This window comes from Rhamphochromis longiceps, linkage group LG1 (genome assembly GCF_057381845.1).
Source record: "Rhamphochromis longiceps isolate RC_006_pf linkage group LG1, R_longiceps_female_GT1.1, whole genome shotgun sequence".
Lineage (NCBI taxonomy): Eukaryota > Metazoa > Chordata > Actinopteri > Cichliformes > Cichlidae > Rhamphochromis > Rhamphochromis longiceps.
In genome coordinates, this window is record NC_140557.1 from 36614889 (window position 1) to 36635500 (window position 20612).

General features: G+C 40.2%; 1 protein-coding gene across 3 annotated transcripts in view; it reads right to left on the minus strand.

The window, feature by feature from the left end:
* Positions 1 to 3762: 3762 nt before the first annotated feature.
* pacsin3 (protein kinase C and casein kinase substrate in neurons 3) overlaps positions 3763 to 20612 on the minus strand; it is a 36286-nt gene continuing 19436 nt past the window's right edge. For all 3 annotated transcript variants that reach the window (XM_085408080.1, XM_085408087.1, XM_085408091.1), the window contains 7 exons: positions 19336 to 19571; positions 18399 to 18554; positions 17128 to 17303; positions 15486 to 15606; positions 11112 to 11254; positions 7625 to 7785; positions 3763 to 5290 (listed from right to left, as the gene is read on the minus strand). In XM_085408080.1, the coding sequence (XP_085264206.1) occupies positions 5175 to 5290; positions 7625 to 7785; positions 11112 to 11254; positions 15486 to 15606; positions 17128 to 17303; positions 18399 to 18554; positions 19336 to 19571 (1109 nt within the window). In that variant the 3' untranslated portion in view covers positions 3763 to 5174. The remainder of the gene's footprint in view (positions 5291 to 7624; positions 7786 to 11111; positions 11255 to 15485; positions 15607 to 17127; positions 17304 to 18398; positions 18555 to 19335; positions 19572 to 20612) is intronic.

Below are 20612 nucleotides of genomic sequence, written 5' to 3' on the forward strand. Positions count from 1 at the left end.
GTGGTTTCCGGTGCTGGGTCATGTCTTAAACTTAAAACATGAACCAGCACTGTCTAAAACTGATACATTTAAAAGTAGTAGTGATTTAAAAGTGTATTGGTCATGGCTGCAGTGGGTGTGTCCTTTGCATCATAGAACCTCAGAACTGGGTCATTCCTACCAGGTAAAGGAGACGTCCGGTAACTTTTCCACCCAAACGACAACTGATGAGCAGCGTGAGAGTTTTATGTAGTTCTCCTAATGTAGATTTTGCATTAAAGAGCTCAATCAAAGCTAAATAATGTTGACATTACATCAAAATCCCGTGACTATGAATCATTGAGTCTTTTTTTTTTTTTTTGAGCCATGCAAATCATTGCTTTGCAGTTAAATAACATGAAAAGATCCAAACATTTAGCCTTTTCTTCTTAAAAACAGTAACAAATGTTAACTTTTTCACTTTATCTGATGTAAGTCACATCTACATAGCCTCATTTATTAATTTCTGAAAATATTTTTCGACATTAACCAAATTTGTTTTTAAACAAATCCTTTGCAGCTTTTTGTGGTGAATTATTTCCCATCAGTGATATAAAAGCAGTCACAAAGATGAATATTTCTGATTTCTGCTCATTAACAAAAAGTGAACACACTCTGAGAAATGGGAAAAATATCTTTTGGCAGGAGATCACTGCTTTGAGTGTTTCTCAACAACCTTTTTGTTTCTGTGTCTGTCTGAAGTCAGATGTTGAATAACAGATTTGACAGAAAACTAAAAACCGCTATCAAAACCAGTTTTGTACGGAAGTCTCCATGTGGACAAATTTCATCGCTGTGCAGTTTTGTTCTTCTTGGAATATGCCATGTAGTATGAAAATGTAACATCTATCATTATGAGATTTGATTTTGCTGTACAGATAAAATTTGTTGATTTAATAAAAATGTGTGCAGATTTTCATATCCTTGCCTCAGACAGAGTCCCTTTTTAAGACCAAATAAGTTACAGCTCTTATATGTTTTGTGTTTAACACACAGTCACAGCTGAAGAAGCCTGCACGTTCCAAAAGGCTCAGAAACATGCTTTATGTCTTTATCTACACCACACTGCATTTCCACAGTGGGTCTTTTGTCCTGTCTCTCTTCCCCTACCCTCAGTTGTTTGTGACAGATGACAGCCCCTCCTTGAACCTGGTTATGTCGGAGGTTTCTTCCTGATAAAAGGGAGTTTTTCCTTCCCACTTTCGCCAAAGTGCTTTCTCATAATGGGTGGTATGATTGTTGGGTTGTTTGTTTTTTATTGTAGGGTTGTTAACCTTACAATATAAAGCACCTTGAAGTGACTGTTGTGATTTGGTGGTATAAATAGATTTGAATTGAATGTGAGTGAATGAAGACCAAAGATAAACATGTCCTCTGTGGCCTAACCCACTGCTTTATCACTCATTATGCCTACAGCAAGAGCCGTACATGAAATGTCGGTCACTGCTGCCCAAGAATAAAAATTTATTACATGTAGTTTAAAGTAAAAATCTGTTTATTTGTAACTTTTCAGTACTAGGCATTACTCAGACGAATGTTTACTGACACAGAAGCGTCCTCGTGCCTCTGCAGAAGCTGACTGCTGTGACGCAGCAGAGAGAGGCTCATCCTTGCTCATCCTCCAACAGTTGACATCCAGTGTCAACTGTTGGAGCTGATCCTTCTGCTTCTAAAGAGCAGAGAGAGAGAGGGAGGGGGCAACAAGCCATTTCACAGAGACCTTTGAAGATGTGCCAGTTTACCAGTCACAAGCCACTTCACTAGCACTGCATCAAGTGCTTTGCAGTCCGACTGGCAAGAAGTGAAAGCAAATAAAAATAGGTCCCTGCTGTATTCGTGAGGATAGTACATTTGAGTACCAAGTTGGAACCCCTTTTGCCTTCAGCCTTAATTGTGGCATTGATTGAACAAGGCTCTGGAAACATCTTTAGAGATGTTGGTCCAAGTGCCCACTCTCTTCTGCTTCCAGCTCGGCTAAAAACCTATCCCAACTGTAATGGGGATACAGCCTGTCAAGTTTGCCAATCTGTTTCAGGAAGGAAGTCAATCATTCGCACAGACAACCAAAGTAAAATCACTAACCTACACATAAATGTAGTACTTAAAGGGAGCCCAGGACCTATTTGCCGTAAAGCGATGGCGCTAACCACCCCACCTCAGTGTTAACCCACTCCCACAGCCATGTCACATGTGGTTGACTGATTACATATTTGTGTTAAACAGCTGAACAGGTGTAGCTAAGTAAGTGAGCACCGAGTGACAGCCAGCTCAACAACAGTCATGAGTCATTGCAGGATGCTGTACAGCAGGGGTTAGGAACTCCAGGCCTCGAGGGCCGGTGTCCTACGGGTTTTAGATATCACTGTGGGTCAACACACCTGAATCAAATGATTAGTTCATTACCAGGTCTCTGGAGAACTGCAAGACATGTTGAAGAGATAATTTAGTCATTTAAATTAGCTGTGTTGGATCAAGGACACATCTAAAACCTGCAGGACACCGGGCCTTGAAGCTGGAGTTCCCCCACCCCTACTCTACAGCATCCTACTTATGTTTCATCTTCACGTGAGCCACAGAAAAAAGACATCATTACAGTACTCCTAAATATACTTTGAATTTAATTTGAACACTTCTTTTATCGTGGCATTTTTGACAGGTTAGAAATGAAAATGGGTTACACAGGATTTTTTTTTTTTTTAATTTTCCACATTTATGTCCAGGTTTTGGATCTTGGATGTGTTTATGTGCACTTATCTGGCACTGTCCTGCTGCAGCTTCACTGAATGAGAGCAGGGCATCGCAGTCCGACTGCCAAGAAGCGAGGCCTGTCGTAAGGGCGACACTCCAGCTTGTGTGGCAAGGACTGTTTCTGCTCATGCATTTGTTTCTGGAAGATTATATTGTAGCAAAGATTAGCTTTAGCCTTTATTAATATAACCTTTAACAAGGCTGTTGCTGACTACTGTCTGTGCCTTTGTAGAATTCTTTTTCCTGTAGATTTTGAATGCCTGTAATTTTAAGGTTGCTTTGATGTTTAGAGACTGGTGAATAAAGTGTATTTCATAAAGCGTAGAATTAGATTTTTTTTTACCTAATTACTGGTGATTATTCCTGATAACTCTGCTCTGGAAGGTTTGTCTGGGGCTCCAGGTGACTGCATTAAACAATGAAAACATCATCCATGGAGGGAACCACATAATGCTCCAGTGGCCGTAAAGGGTAAAGCAGAAGTTTAAAAAAAAAATACTCTTTTGATCTGAAAGTAATACACTCAGACCGGTTTGCAGGATTTTACATGCAAAGGTTAGTGTTGTCATGACAACAGGGACAGCAGTTTGTGTTCTAGTTTCATTGTATAAGATGTATGAAGACACAAGCTGATGCTTCCCTGTGCTGAATTGTATTTGCATGTTTCCAGCCAAAGCAACAAGAGGTTCAGCAGTATGTGCTGCTGAAGAACCAACTTGTGAAAATGGGAAATCTCCTCAAAACTGGCGTTTCATCCCAGTTTTCTTTTCCTACATTGTTCCCTTCCACTCAGTTTCCCATTAACATGATTTGACACAGCACTCCAAACAGCCAGCCTTCTCAGCAATGACCTTCTGTGGCTTACCCTCCTTGTGCCGGTGATAAGATACTCAAAATGGAAATGCAATACTCTGAGATACTGGAGTTCTGATATTTGGGAGCTTTAAGCTATAATATGAGCATTTACCCTTTTGATGAGCACAAAAGATGTTCTGTGAAACATTCAGCTGTAGAAAGCTTTTTATTGTTGCTTCTCCCTGTAAGTACTGTATATGTATATGTTACAATTATGGAAAGAAAAAGAAAGAATCCACAGACCAATGTAGTAGATCTAATATCTTCTATTTTAGCATCTATGTGGGTTAGCTGTAGCAGGGATAAGATTAACAGGGAAAGAAGAGACTTCCTTGTATGTAAGACACAAATTTAAACATGAAAAAACCCCAAACCTGACATAATAAAAGAAAAAAAAAAAATTAACTTATTACTTTTTTGTTTTTATGTGTCTGAGATGATTTTGCATTGTGATCCCAGCATAGCAAATCAGACTAGCAACAAAAAAACATGTATAGATTAAAAAGACCCAGAGGTAACAGTCGACGTTACTGCTTTGATCTGTCTAATGATTAATCGGGGGGGGGGGGGGGGGGGGGCGGCAACTGTTTATCGGCAAACTCGCGTGACTTAATATGAAAAAAAAAACAAACAAAAAAAAAAAAAACAGCTGTCACATAAAAAAAAGTGTCTAAAAAGTAACCAAAGCCCACAAATATCAAGCTAAATGAAAGCCAATCAAGTGCTGCCTGCATAATTAAATTTACTGTAATGTATCCGAAGTTTTAAAGGTTTTTTCCATGTTTAGAAGGAGGCCATGAGCCCATTATACAGCAGACAGCTGTAATCTCTCACTCAGAAAGCCGGGCAGCGTCGCGCATTTGCAGGCTGCAATTCCTCGATCAGAGTAGCGCGGTGCTGCACATATCCAGGGTGCAATTCAGTCAGACAGTAGGGTGGCGCTGTATATTTCAGACCTTATCGACTAAGGCACAGTCAGTGTTTAACTGGGTTTTGTCATTTGAAACAGCAGCAGTCACCACAGCTGAGCAGAGAAAGCTGTGGAGTTCCTGGTGATGGCCCCTGGATGCTGGATCCAAGAAAACTCAAAACCTACACTGAAATCTTGTGAGTGAGCCAGCTGTAATGGCTGCTGCTCACCTCATCTCCACCCAGTCTTATTCTTTTTGGACTAAACGTGTGTTGTCCAATAAAACATCCCTTTAGAAAACAAAGATATGACAGAACAAACATGCATGTTTACAGTTTGTTTGGCAAGCCTCTCGATGCTTCTCTGCCTGAAGCTAAAGCTTCTACCAATCGACTGTGCCGCTGACGTCTTGTTGATTGAACAATCCATCACGAATAAGGAAACTTTTGCACTGGTTGAATTTACAAAAACATGCTTACATTTTCTTTTCTTTTTTTTTTTACAGTCAGCAACAAAAAACAAAACAAAACAACCCAGGCTGTTTTCAAAAAAGGCGGGTCTACTGTTCAGCACTAACACCTTTTAATTAGTCCTGGTATCTTGATTGCAGCGTTGCTATTGGGTGGCCATAGAGGGGGGGCCATCAGGACGCAATGACGTGCACGTAGTTGGCAGGGTAGAGGCCAATCTGGCCATTGCTCAGCTGTCCTTTACACCAACCCTGCTCGTCCTCTTCTCCCAGCTTCAGTAGCTCCTCCCCTGGAAGGATGAGAGTCAGTTTGGCTTTAGTCACGTTCATTTAAATGAATAATTGGATACTGACTGGATACGCCTGCAAAATACAAGCAAAACGCATGACTTTGGCCTCCTGTTTAAAACAAGTTAAAGACAGGAAGGTAAAATCTCCCGTTTCCACAGCTGTGAAGACCCTTATGGCTCTCCACAGCTGTGATTCTGATCTACAGTACAGGATTTACAGAAGTGCAGTAACGCAGGATCTTTCCCCAGCACATCAATTTTCTGTAATTGTGCCTTCTAATGGAATTTAAAGGTTTTGTGTATTTTTTCACTTTATTGTATGTTGTAATGTGTTCAGTAAAAAGCTCTTGGAAGTTCGCTTGTGCGATACAAACAGGCTGGCTCTGACTCCCCCAAAAGTCGGGGACGAATCTTTCATGGAAATAAAAACCTCCCTACACAGCTGAGCTGAGCTGGGTTAAGCTCAGTGGTCCCATCAAGTCCCGTTAGCTTGGTGAGAGTTACTATACACCACAGCAGCTTTAAACCTCTGTTATGTTTAACAACACGTTAAGCTTCATCTAAATTTTTCTCATTTCTGCACCTGCAGCAGAATGTGGGGGGGGGGGGGGTTGCCACTGGAAAAGACCAAAATAAAAAAAAAAGAAGAAGAAGAAGAAAAAAGAAAGAAAAGAAACTTTTTGTGTTTGTCCTCCAAATATTTGCAGATGTGCTTTACAGATTTGTAAATTTCTTATGTTTCTTATTCAATGTCAACTTGCAGTACACGATTTTCTTTTAAGTTTAGGAATTTTCCAGTGAATTCATGTTCAGATTTTGGAGATATATTATATACCGACATATTAATTTTGGGGGTCTTTTTGTCCGTCCCCTTCTTTCTTTTGATTATGTCCATTATTTATCCTCTATACTAAACGGAGTACCATTTGTCTGGTATACAGCAGCTTCTTCCCTCTTGACTGCGAGGAGTGTAAAGAGGAGGAGGGACGCAGCAAGATTTGTTACACCCCCGCTGTGAGGCTTTCTCCCAAACATTTTCTGTGGAGTTGCTTTAAATATAAAAATAATTAATGTTCAACCCCTGAGGATACACGGTACACACAGGTAGCCTCAGTCAAATTGACCTAGAGAGCAGTTGCAACCCCTCCGACAACTTCTGGTCACTAAGGAAAAATGTATTTGCCAACGAGTAGGCAGGTTGGCAGAAAACATTTCCCTTCAAAGTAAAGGTTGGACTACATGTTTGAAAAGGCAGAACTTTTTACTTTGAAGGTGAATGTTCTCCATTCCCAGTTAGCAGCAAACTCTTCAGTTTCATAGCTGCTGGGAAGAGTGGTTGGCGTCTCCCATACAAATGACTAATGACAGCAGCAACCTGCTACCAGCCAAAGAAATGACAAGGAGATTTTTGCTGTAGCACTGTATGCCTTTTTACAGCTAGTTTCATCTAGCAACAACAAGCACCTTTTACTTGCCAACTGGTCTGGTGATATTTTTCGACCACTTCCTGCGTCACTGACCCTGAAGTATTCCTTTCAAATCAATTAACTTAAAACAAATCAAACAAACAGAAGCACACATCCATTAACTATCAACTCAATATTTTGATATTCATTATTTTATTTCCTCTTCATTTACATTAGTCGTTTCTTTTTTGGGCATTTGGCTTTACTCAGCTTACCAGACCTTACAATTACAACCAGATTAGTCACTGAAAAGCTACAGTAATGCACTGTTAATATTTAGATGCATGTAGGCAAAAAGCTGAGCGTTTTATTTTCACGTGAAAGCTGGAAAAGGTAATTGTTCTACAAAATAAAAGCATTCCTGTGGGGTTCATTAAGTCTAATTAAAAAAAAAAAAACCCAAACAAACAAAAGCCTGAATGTTTTCATTTCCAGTATCCAGAGATATGTGAGTGCTTTCAGCAAGCTTTGTACATACAACTTTTGTAATGACGATCCAACTGAAGCCACAGAAACATGGAAGAGAGTAGCACAAATCTACCCTCTTATGCTCAGAGAAGTATGCATGTATACTTCTTTCTGTGGAAACTTAGATGGAGTCGTTCATGCATTAGTTTTATCAGTTCCAAAAAAGTAAGATGTAATGTGTGTGTGTTTATGCACCACTCTGTATTACACTCTTACTGCATTTGAGGATCAGTGTCAAACATCTTGTCTGGAACAACATGTTTGACACGAGTATGTATGTAGTTCTTAAGATGAGGCATCAAGGCAGAAAAACTAAACTTTTAATTAAATAAAAACTGTAAATACCAGCACTCTTCTCTGTGATGCCTTCCAACTAAAAAGCATTAGTAGGGGTTAATACCTGCTTTAAAGCTGAGCTCATCGGCTTCCTGGCCCGTGTAATCATAGAGTGCTTTGACTCGCACTCCCTCTACCTGCTCTTCTTCCTCCTCCCCGACGCCATTTACCGCCACCTTCTTTGGACTTTCATCATCTGACCAGTCTGATGAATAATCTTTCACCCTGTGAGAGAAGAGGGATAGAGGCATTAAAAGTCAAGCTTGAACTTTTCCATTTGCCAAAAATAACACGAACATTTCCACAGACATAAGTTGGTAATAGGCAAATTTTCCCATTTTGAGTTTCCCCATTTTCCTGGCTTACATCACATGACTGAATTGAGGTGTTTCAGCTGCACGGCATCTCCTGGGAAACACCGCTTTTATCATCACAGATATAAAGGGAAGAGTAGCGCGTGGAAATGTCAGGCTCACAGAAGTCTGAGCTTGAAAAGCACCACATACAGATGTAAAATGTATGTATGTTATAGAAACACACACGCCTGCACACACATGTAGACTTGTAGAATACCCAACTATCTAGTCCAGTGATGTCTCAGCTTACCAAATGGACATTACACCAGTGTTATTATTAGAAAGTGGGAAGGATGGCTAAAAATAAATAAAAAATTGTGACTCTTACTTCCCTCTTTGTTGCTCTGTACTACATCCCTTCAAATGACAGCAGCAATAACAGCTACACTGGAAAGAACAGAGCTCAAAGCAAAGTGGTTAGGAGCCTTCCCTGTTAATTAAAAAAAAAAAAAAAAATCTCTTTATGCTTGTCTTAAGACACCAAAAAATACATATATGTGGTACTGTAGTCCAACTAGATTTGTAGTACTGATATAGATTTTTCTTTTCTCTCTTTCTCACTTTTTCTTTTTCAAAAAACAAACAAACAAACAAACAAACAAACAAACAAACAAACAAACCCATTATGGAGTACATAAAGATGAGCAGGTTTGCAATTCTTTTAAGGAAACATGGCTGTCCTGTGACATTCACACCGTCATGTTTCCACCTTTGAGACATCACACCAAATTAAATGAATTTCCAAGGCCAAGCATTCACTCCTAACTGTATTGCTTTACATGTTGACCTGTCCCCAAACGGTGGGTGAGGTCGGGGTTGCGTGTCCCCAGTATGTGACTGTATTTAAAAAAAAACAACAAAAACAAAACAAAAACAAAAACCACATTTATGTCCTCGCAACATGAGCAATACACGTGTATGCGCACACACACACACAGTTCTAGCTACTAATTAAGAGTGTCATCTATGTACAGGATGTTAACTCCTCAGGGTGACTACAAGGTAACAAGGAAAGTAAACCACATGCTGTCTTCTACCTCCGTCTCTGACACACACACACACACACACACACACACACACACACACACACACACACACACACACACACACACACACACACACACACACACACACACCTGTGAGAGACGTAATTGTAGTCTTGTGTTTAGTCTGCAATCAACAGCCCACAACATTCCATTTTAAAACTTCACAAAACCAACAAGCACAGCTCTCTCTTTAAAATTTTCTTAAAAAAAAAATAAAAAAAATCAAGAAGTGTGTTTGTTATGTATTGATGCTGTGTATTCATGTGCATGTGCACAGCAAACACAAGCTCTTTATGTTCAGGTGGAAAAATCTCTAAAAAATTACTGTATTGTTATTTTGTTCCAGTTGCAAGCACGTGTAGCGAGGTAAACGGCAAATGAAATTTAAGACACTTAATTTGCACTTCGCTGCATATGTGGTCAGATCACAGAAGTGATTACAATCCCTCTCATGTGGGGACTCCTGCAGACAGGGCAGATGTGGAAATGTATCTGCTAGAGCAGGGCGATATGACCAAAAATATTTATCAAATTTGCGATAACGATATAACTGACGATATAATTGACACTAGACAAAATACTTTACAACTCCACAACTTTATTAGTGCAAAAAACCCCATCAATGTATTTTCACTTAAACAAGCAGCTGTTTATGTGCATTAAAGTTATATAAAAATTTAACAGTGCAAATGCAAATTCCTTGCTGACAGTTTAACCAAAAGGCATTTCCAGTGGAAACTGGCTGACATATCCTCAGCATAACTATGTATAATATCCACAAAACTTAAAAAGAGGTTATACACACACAATACAGTAATATTATGTTGAAGCACAGTACGTATCACTCTGCGAGGCTCCTGCCTACAATAGCCGTAATGCTCCGACAATCCATCAAGCGGTGCGGCTTCGTACTAAAACATTTGAAAGATTTTTCAAGCGCCGTGTACGACATAAAATCATTTCGAGGTTAGTAAACACAACCAGAATTCATACATAAGGCACACGGGATTATAAGGCGCACTGTCGACTTTCAGAAAAATCAAAGGATTGATTTTAAGTGTGCCGTATTTTCCAAACAACACGGTAATAACGACGTCCCGCTAGCATGCTCTACCAAAAATAGTGCTTTGTTGTGTATCTGACGGACGCAAGCCAAACCAGTTCCACACCACTGAAGTTGCAGCATTTTTACAAACCAGTTCTGGTTCATCCGTTTCATTCAACGATCTGCTTTCGCTCTTCTCATTCTGCGTCGCCGCCATGTGCGTATGTAAACAAAAGGCACTGCGCATGCGCGTTTTACCCATATTCTATCGCGATATTTCATTTTCCTATCGTTGCCCAAAATTACACCGGTATTACCGTGAACGGTATGATACAGCCCAGCCCTAGTATCTGCAGCTATTCAGTAGAAAAATGAAAAGCAAGAACTACTTAACTAGTCCCTGGTTTTGTCAGAGGTTTCATACTGTTACAAAGGGAGTTTTTCCTTCCTACTGTTGCCAAGTGCTTGCTCATCAGGGTCAGCTGATTGTTGGGTTTTTTTCTATGTTATTGAAGGGTCTTTAACTTACAATATAAAGCACCTTGAAGCAACTGTGGTTGAGATTTGGAGATATTGGGGGAAAAAATTGAAAGCACAACATATAAAGCACATCCCAAAAATCACATTTTAGAAATATTACCGCTGCTATTATCGTATTTGGCCATCAGAACCTGCACATTTGATTTTTAACCAAGTCTCCTGTATCATGGATAGTTTTCATAAAGCCAAATTGTTTCCTGTCATCTCTGGGGTTTATTTGTTGCAAAGTTTAAAAAAAAAAGAAAAAAAAGGGAGTATTGATTCCGTCAGAGGTCATACCAATAATAATTTATTTATTGGTTAGTCAGCAACTGCTAAGTGCATGCTGTACTTGGCCTTTTTTTCACATGGAATATTTCACTCCCATTTCATGGATTCACCTCACCACCAGGTTCAGCTTTATGGTCTGTGAGTAGACATTTAGACTATAGGAGGTTAAAAGATTACGTATACTGCTTTGTGAGTCAAGCGCAATTATCTCCACAGATAGCTTCTCAACAGAGCACAGATGTTGGAGTTTATGATAACATAAACTCCAACATCATGTCCACAGTGTCCTCCTACCTGCTGGTGTCCAGGGTAATGGGACTCGGTGGGACATTGTCTCCAGCAGAGGAGACGATGTTGGTGAGGGTCACCACGTTCTCCTCAGAGTTTCCACTGTGCATCCTCTTGCTGATGGAGCGACTTGCCTCTGGAGACCACTCCTGCACACAGACACACAGTCATTTACTTAAGCTTACACTGACTCAGGTCTTTGTCTCTTTATCAGTTTATGTCGACATAAGTGACACAAGTTTAATGAACACTCTGTTGATGCATCCACGGGAGTCAACAAAAGCCAGAGCTAGGCCTTTAAAGTATGCTGCTGTTGCATTCAGTTAAAGAAAGGATGATGATTTAAATGAAAGAAAATGTGCTACACTGCAGTGTTATGGATGCACGGATATGCAAATGGTTTGGTTTTGCAAAGTCAAACCAAAGACGTAGACGAGATCAGCAGTGCTGTGTGTTACAACACTTGTTAAGACTTCATCCAAAATGCGTTTCTCTTCAGATTCTGTAAGAAGCGCGTCAAATAACAGCTAAAGATCCGTGGAAGGATACGACAACAGCACCGGTGCTTTGTGTCACTGATAACGTTACCCAAGATGCAGCAAATTTTTGACATTACATGGTACTACTTGTCATTGTTGCACGTTGTTGACCGTTTCAATTCAAAAACTGCTAAAGAACATAAGGCGTTATCTTCAGATCTCTTCTTTTGTCAAACCCACAGTGCTAAACTCAAAGGGAATCAGAGAGCTGCTGAAACTGACAAATATTCATATTAAAGATGCCGTATCAGAGACTCTCCGATTTTTAATGGACCTAAGAGATTTAAAAAAATGATTGTCTTTGAAGTCCAGAAGTGCCTCATTAGTGTTGATGTCATGTTCTTAACACTTATCACCCAAGTTTTAAAATACAGACAATTATATATTGTAGTTTTACAGTCGAATATAAATGAGCAAGAACAATGAAAACCACATAGAGACACAAAGCTATATGAAAATATAATCACAACACAAAACACCTGAGAGTTTTAAATGTGAAACCAAATCTGAACAAAGCGCACTCTTAAAAAAAAACAAAAAAAAAAAACAAACCAATTCATAAGTTTCAACATGAAGCCCTGTCAATCTTTAGATCACACCCAGACCTAACGCACTATCATGTAATAGCAGGGTGCTGCTTGCAGGCGTAGGCAGCTGGGGATAGACTTGTTAGTATTAGCTCTCTTCAGAGGAACCTTGATCAGCAGGAGGTGTGTGTTCAGTGAGATACCACAGATATAATTAGACTTCTTGACAAGTGCTGTGTATAAGTTTCCCGTCAAGTGAGGCCATCGTACAGCTCCTCCTCGCCTGATCTTTACGCAGTGGGGGAATCGTGCTTGGAGTTATGAATGAATATAGTTAACTGAAAGTCCTCGCAAGTTCAGACATGTGTGTGTGTGTTGGGACAAAGGCTCTCTGTTCGCATGTCAGCGGCACTGTGGGAATGCCAGGAGATTCCTCAGAGGACAGAAAAGACACTTATCCCTGCCAGGATCTTCCACTTGCTTACTTTTTGCAAAGAATAACTGAGGAAGGTAAAAAACAAAAAAAAAGTGTTTACTTTGTCATCACTGCAATAATGTTAACTTAATAATCTTAAAATGCAGAATCCAAAGATCAGACTCATTGATAACGCTGAAAATGTGCATGTGTGCAAAACCTAGGAACTGAGAAAAACAAATCTATATAAGGAAAGTGGAGAGATCCCTCCACCAGGACAGACAGACGTCCAGCAGATGTCAAGCAGCACAGCCGATGTACTTTACAATTACCAGCTCTGGCAGCTCTCAGACTAAACCATCTTCAGCTGTGTGCTACCACTCGAACGTCTCTACTAAAGCAGTAACGATGCTTCAGTTTTTATTAACCAAAACAAAAAACATACTTCAGAGAAAAGCTAAAGTATGTTTGATCAAACAAATGGATTTGAGATCATCCAAAAATCTGTCAGACTTTAAGTAACTGTGTTGTTCGCGTGTTACATGTAGTCTTTTCTATAATTTGAAATTCAAAGCTCCAGGTCTGGAACAGCAAACATAGCGGGGCAGTGTGCGGCTGCCAGAAATAAAGGTGGAGGATGAGAGGCAAGAATCCAGATAATGTAAGAAGAGGCTCTGCCGAACCACGCACAGAGAGAAAATAGGACAGTACAACATTTACAATGTGTGACTCAGGAGCAGACAGCAAAGACGGTGGGGAAGTACGCAATATGTAACATTCTGGAGACATGTAAGAAGTCACTGTTTCTCTCTTTTGTGTTTTAAACAGCGAGATAAAAGGACTTCTTGAAACCAAACTTGGCGAGCACTTCATCATACAGACTACCGACTTCAAGTGCAGTTGCCCTACACTCCTAAATTTGCAATGCATATTGCAGTACCTAAAAATAATTACACTTCTAACAATACTGCTAAAACTGGTAACAGCTGTCAGTTTTCAAAGAAAGAAAAAACAATTTACACCGATCAGACAAAACATTACAAGCAAAGACAGGTGAAGTGAATCACAGTGGTTATCTCTTTACCATGGCACCTGTTGGTGGGTGGGATACTTTGAGTGTTAGAAGAAAAATGGACAAGGATTTGAGTGAGTTTGAGAAGGACTAAATTGTGATGGCTAGATGACTGGGTCAGCATCTCCAAAACTGCAGCTCTTATGGTGTGTTCTCAGTCTTCAGGAGTTAGTATCCATCAAAAGTGGTCCAAGAAAGAAACAGTGGTGGATGGATGTATGACCGGAAGGTCGGCCCATGTGGTCTAATCCAAGACACAAAAGTTAATGTTCGTTCTGAGAAACACCTGGCACCAGGATTCAGTATGTGAAGAAGGCAAGCTGGCAAGCTGGCAGAGGCAGTGTGATGCTTTGGACAATGTTCTGCTGGGAAACCTTGGGTCCTGCCATCCATAAGGATGTTACTTTCACATGTACCACCTACCTAAGCATTGCTGCAGAGCATCTACAGCCTTTTATGGAAACAATATTCCCCGATGGCTTCTTTCAGCAGGATACTGCACTCTGCCACAAAGCAAAAATGGTTCAGGAATGGTTTGAGAAGCACAACAATGAGTTTAAGGTGTTTACTTGGCCTCCAAATTCCCCAGATCTCAGTCCCATTGGTGATCTGTGGGATGTGCTGGACAAAACTATACGATCCATGGAGGCTAACCTCAAAACTTACAGGACAACAGGATCTGTTATTAACATCTTGGTGCAGATACCACTGCTCGCCTTCAGGGCTACTTTGGCAGAAAAAAAAAAAAGGACCCACACAATTTTATGTCTTATTGGTGTATACTCTATTTTTAAAAGAAAGGAATAATGAGTAACTGTTTCATTTCCACTAAAATACTCCAAATGATGGTTCTCCTTTGTATGATAAGAATCATATTCTATAATTAGGGTATTGTAGAATACGCTAATCTACCTTTCTTACAATGTAACTATTATGGACGAATGCAGAATATTACAGTATCCCAAGGGAAAAAACAACATGCCTGGGAAAACACAGTGTACGTAGTTTCTTTAATTCACGCCAAAACCCCAGGACCATGGAGAAAATTTTGGACATGTAACCCTGGCTGTGCAAATTAAACAAAAACTCAGAAAGTTTCCTTTAGGTTATTCTTGTTTTTTGAAAAAGAATTTACATGAAACGGTAGTTTCATTAAAAACAAACAAACAAACAAACAAACAAACAAAAAAAAAACAATTTTGTCACATATGCTAAGCAGACTACAGAATCCTGAGACTCTAATCTGAATTCCTGCACAACAATCATTTGCACTGTTGTTTGTGTTTTTCCATATGTAAATATTTGTATTTATTGGTCCTGTCTGCAGCACTGAGGTGCAAGTTCCATTCCACTAGCAACTAATCTGTGTGTGTGTGTGTGTATCTGTGTGTGTGTGTGTGTGTGTGTGTGTGTGTGTGTGTGTGTGTTCGACATTCCTAACCCCACTCAGCTTTCAGTCACAAAATGAGGCTTTCACTGGAACCCTGCTTAATATTCAGTCCGTCCCCTAAAACACACAGAGTCATGTTTCCATCTCCTCGGGAATTCAATGCAAATCACTACAATGTCCTTTAACAACCCCTAAAAGAATCATTTCCTCAACTTTAAATGGAGTCCTCAAACTCAAAGTTAATGATTTACAATATTTACATAATGAGTATTTAACCAAACTGAGGTCAAGTCCTGTTGAATGTGACCGTTTCAACAGATTTACGTTCCGACAGCACGGATAACGCACACACAGATGTAGATGACTGCACAGAAAAAAACAAAGCAAAACAAAATAATTCATGCGCGACAGGGTGAACAGAGTTTGTGTTTTCACACCTCAAACTGGGGCCAGTTCATGCTCATGCCCGGTCCGTGGGTGTTCCTCCACCATCTGAGGTCTTCAGTTTCGTTGGCTGCACGAATGGTCTGGCCCAGGTCCTGGTACAAGGCTTTGAAGCTAATGGACAGAAAGGGAGTGAATAATCACATTGATTGACACTCTGTCATCAATCTGCAGACCATCTTTCATCTGACTTTGCAACCTGTAACGCATGCTTAGGGACGCTTGTCATTAACCCTGCTTCATGCTGCACAGGTACAGGGCAACGAAATGCAGTTTGCATCCAAGCACTTCTGGATGGATGCAAACTGCATTTCGTTGCCCTGTACCTGTGCATGTGCAATGACAATAAAGTTGAATTCTATTCATCAGGAAAAGACAGGTTTCCAAGTTGGGGATCTTCTAAAGTCATAAAAGATTACTTATTGAAGCAGGAAGCAGTTGTCAAAGAAAACAACAGACTGTACTTGCTGGTTGAACATGGAGAGAATTAAAATCGACACAGTGCATTTTGAATTTACAGTAGCAGGTTCCTGATAGGTCCTGTTTACTCACAGGGCTGGGCATCGAGAACCCTAGAGCCGTCATTTAAAGGTGGGATTTGAGATAAGACACGCTGCATACTTTCTAATCAGCTTCATCAGCACTGAGCTGGTTTGTATACACTCAGATATAACATGAAGAAAAAAAAAAAAAACAACAACAACAACATCTCTTCATCTGCATCCAATCTTCCAAAGGAACAGCTGGTAAGAGGGCAGCTTCCCCCCCCCCCCGACACACTCTCAAAGTGTTTTTTAATTTTTTTTTTTTTTTTAAAGGATCTCAAACTTATCACAGAGATGGAACATGGTTTTTTTGGGGGATTTTCTTTCCACTCTCTGTAATATGTGCCAGGACGAACCATCTAGTGAACACACATTTTGCACCAGTAGTTGAATATTATCCCACCATGTTTAAAGCCTTACTGACTAGTGTCACATGGAGGAGGTGGGTGAAAAAGTATTCCCATTGGTCCTTTATAAATTAACTCATCATCCAACGTGGTCTGCAGCCTCTAACTGACATAACACTAAAGGCTTAAACGAAAGCATACTGTAAAGGCTGTGAGTTATATGATATTATACAATTTCATATTTATTGTAGCTGCAGGAAACATGCTCACTGTGGGACTAAAGAAACACGTGTTCAGGCTTTTTATTTGATCATTCCGACTCCTCAAATCTTTCTTAAGTAATGTTTTATATACACATATATATCAGTGCTCTGGAATAAATACATGGATACCAGAGGAAGTCTCTCAGAGTTTAAAAAAAAATACGTTCACACAGTGAGAAACTGCTCTTCAAAAGAGCAGTTTCTTCAAGGGTTAATTTGCTCAATATTTGGACAGAGTTGGCTGGACTTTGCCATGGTAACCATTATTGGTAAAGTTGCTTGTTTAAATAAAATATGAGGTCAACAGTTAATGGACAACAGCAAGAGTTTTCCATTAACCCCTGTGTACATACGCACATGTTCAGACCGACATCCGTGCCTTCGCAGCTCTGCATGCCTTCGCTGTGAGTCATGGATTGCTTGATTCGTGATCCACGTAATTTTGGATAAATAAATACAAGCATGTGGATTTTTCCTTACCTGTCTTTGGAGGATAGGTCAAGGTGTGTATGGATGTCGAGCAGGACATCTTTAAAGAAACACAGCCTCTTGCGCTCAGCCTCCTGAGTTAAGTCGAACACCTGCTCCATGTCCTCCATGTAGCGGGGGTTACAGCGGTTCAGCTCCTCCAAGGCCTTGGAGTAGCGCTCCTTTACCTGCCGTAAACACACACACACTGAGCTACTGCGTACACTTCATGGTCTTACTCAGGTGCATGTGCCTTGCATGCTTCGAGTATATGTGCAAGACTGTCTGTTCCAAAGAGCAGAATAAAAACCTTTGGAAAGCAGCTATAAAGCTCGTTGTAGTTTTATTCTATTTTAATAATGAGACATTTCAAGCTTTATTCAGAATTGCATTTTTTGTTCAATCATTTAAGTGAATTTATTTTATCTAACATTATTTTATTTATGGATTTAAATCAGCTTCCAGTGTAGTTCAGATGAATTAAAATCCTAAAGCAAACTACAAGAACAACTGAACAGGGTGTTTACCTCTCCTGTAATAAAAAAAATATTCAAAGTGACAAAAGAACTCAACTTTTCCATATTTCCGGATTTATCTAAGAGACTTTGAATAATACTTAATGTCAAGAGTGCAAGAGTGACCAACTGAATTCTGGGAGTTTCTTTTTATTATGCACACAGTATGAACAGCTCTCCATCATTAGTAAGTATTATTTACACTGATAACATGCTGTTGACTAGAACCCACCATAATAAGACTGTCTTCTTCTTCTGTGAACTCTTGTAAGAACCCACTGAATAAAATGTTTAAATATCTTAATGATTACATAAAGTGTGCAGTGATTAAACACAGCAGATACCAACACGGGGCGCTGAGACTGGTTGAGACAAGTGATTGAAGACTGAAGGCTTTTTTGGATGTATTTTTCTTCAAGCTGTGAATGAGTAATGATATTGGATTTCATTTCCTTGTTGAGATCAACATTGCTCAAGAGGTCCTTGGCTGCCTGACAACGCTGTGCGTACTAAATGAACACGTCTCAGGATTTCCTTCGTTTTTTTGTTGTTTGGTTGATCATTTCCCTCTCCGGGTCCTGGAGCTACTCCTCAACCGTTGGGTTTGTTACAAGTGGAAAGTCGAGGAGACAAGTCCGGTCATGTTTCAAAGTTAAAAAACATACACAGGTATGTTTTTCTGGAGTCAGACACACCCAGACTGGTACAAGAGGAGCTATGTATGGGACTCTGTTTATATGTACGTGTTCACGTGTGTGTGCATCGTACTTTCTCGGTGTCCTGGTTGCAGCGCTCCACCCGGGTTGTGTACTTGCGAACTTCCTCTTGTGACTTGGTCGGGTCAGCCTTGGCGTGCGCCTCCCTGTTAGCCGCCGTCCACTCCTCTTTCCTGGCCTGATGGTAACTCTTCTTAGTTGACTCCACCTGGACACACGCACGTGTTAAACACTTGCTATAAACTCAGTAAAGACTAAACTTCAATTTTTTCCAAAAATGTACCCGTCTCTCCTCATTGACACATCAGATGTAATATCAGACTCACTCACATCCATCCAACAACTGTGATAATATTACCTCAAATACAATCACCTATGACGTAATAGCTGCATTCAACCACTGTGTTATCTTATACGACAATCTTATAAAAGGAAAAAGAAGGAGGGAAGTTTATTCACCGACACTATAGTCAAAAGAAGCACTTACTTTGCCATTTCGCATTTAAGTCCAATTATGTCACTTTTTGTTGAGGAATTGCTAAATTCCAGTCTATGAGGGTCTGCAGTAGTCCCAAACTTATAGTGGACTGATTCCACTATTTTATCTCGGTCCTGATGCACAATGGTCACTGTGAAGATGGCAAGTGGCTGTGAGATCCCCGTTTTTCATGCAAATATTTTAACAAGACTACAAGTCACACTGTCACAATAATTGTGTCTGCGCCACAGTCTCCAGTTTTCCATAGTGTGACTGTAGCATAAAGCAACTTCATGTGTGACATTTGCTAAGAGGATGTGTAGACAGTTGCTGGCTTTTGTTTTTATTAAAAGAAACCTTTCAACGACAACTTTGTAGACACTGGCCATTTGCAAGTATTCACTACAGTCACGTCATCTCCATTAAATCCCATTAGTGTGTACTGCAGCCACTCACTGATGCAGACTGCCCTACAGACCAACGTCAGAAAATCTACTGAGGCCGCCCTCACCTCCTTCAGCTTACGGACCCAGGGCTTCTGAGCTTTGCGGAAGCCATCATCCGCGTCCTTCGTCTCTCTGAAACCTCCCATCATTTGCTTGTGGAAGGCCTCTTTTTGCCAGCTGCGTACTTTCTCGCTGTCCTCACCCGCCAGCTGCTCCCGCAGCTCCATGTGCAGCTCGCTGAGTCGGTCAGCCGCTTGCATGAAGGCATGCCAAGCCTTCTCCAGTGTACCATACTGGGGCCCTAAATAAACGTGAGAAAGCGCCCCTTCAGGTTATCACTAAATAAAAATCACTCGTCCCCATTTGTCTACATGTTTACAAAATTAATTGTAGGTCAGTGTTGTGAAACTTCGCCTGTGGATATTTTGATGGGGATTTCCATAAACATCGTGAGCTTTGCTACCAAATTAAAGATGGATGACTTAATTTATTAGATGATGAACAAAATATTAACTTGTAAAAAATTTAGCCAGCTAAATTATCATCTTGGTCATATTTAAATAGAAATCCCAAACATATCCCATTTATATCATAAATGTCACATTTGCAATTCCTGTGTGTGTGTGTGTGTGTGTGTGTGTGATTGATATATATAGATATATATATATATATATATATATATTTATATTTATATTTATATTAGGGGTGCAACGATATTCGTATCGATATTGAACCGTTCGATACAGTGCTTTCGGTTCGGTACGCATATGTATCGAACAATACAACATTTGTAATTTATTTTATCAATTTTCCTTCTGACGATGCTGTCTGTGTGGAGCGCTCAGTGAATCTGTGTTCGACTACTCCGCCTAGGCTGCACTGTTGAGCGCAGATCCACTGAGCGCTCCACACAGACAGCATAGTCAGAAGGAAGAGCACAGGCTAGCGAGACAGAAGTTAAGCTCTCCTTGCAACAGGCAAATTGACCCTCATTCAGATCTGGCGTTTGGAATTATTTTGGTTTTCATGTGACGTATGACCCTGAAGGTAAGCGAGTCATGGACTAAAGTAAAACAGTATGTTGGATGTGCCATGCAATGCTCAATTACATTGGTGTGAACTAGTGTGTTAGCGCAGTTAGCTCGTTAACGTGTTGGCCGTCTAGCCCCATGCACGGAGCGATCGGCGGTAGCTCGTTAACGGAGATTTGCCGTGTTGTGGCGTTAAGGTCATTTCAACGAGATTAACCTGAAAGCACTAGTGGGAACACAACGAATATGACTGCACATTTACACCGACATCATCCTACTGCAAAGACAAAAACAACAAGCATGCTACTAAC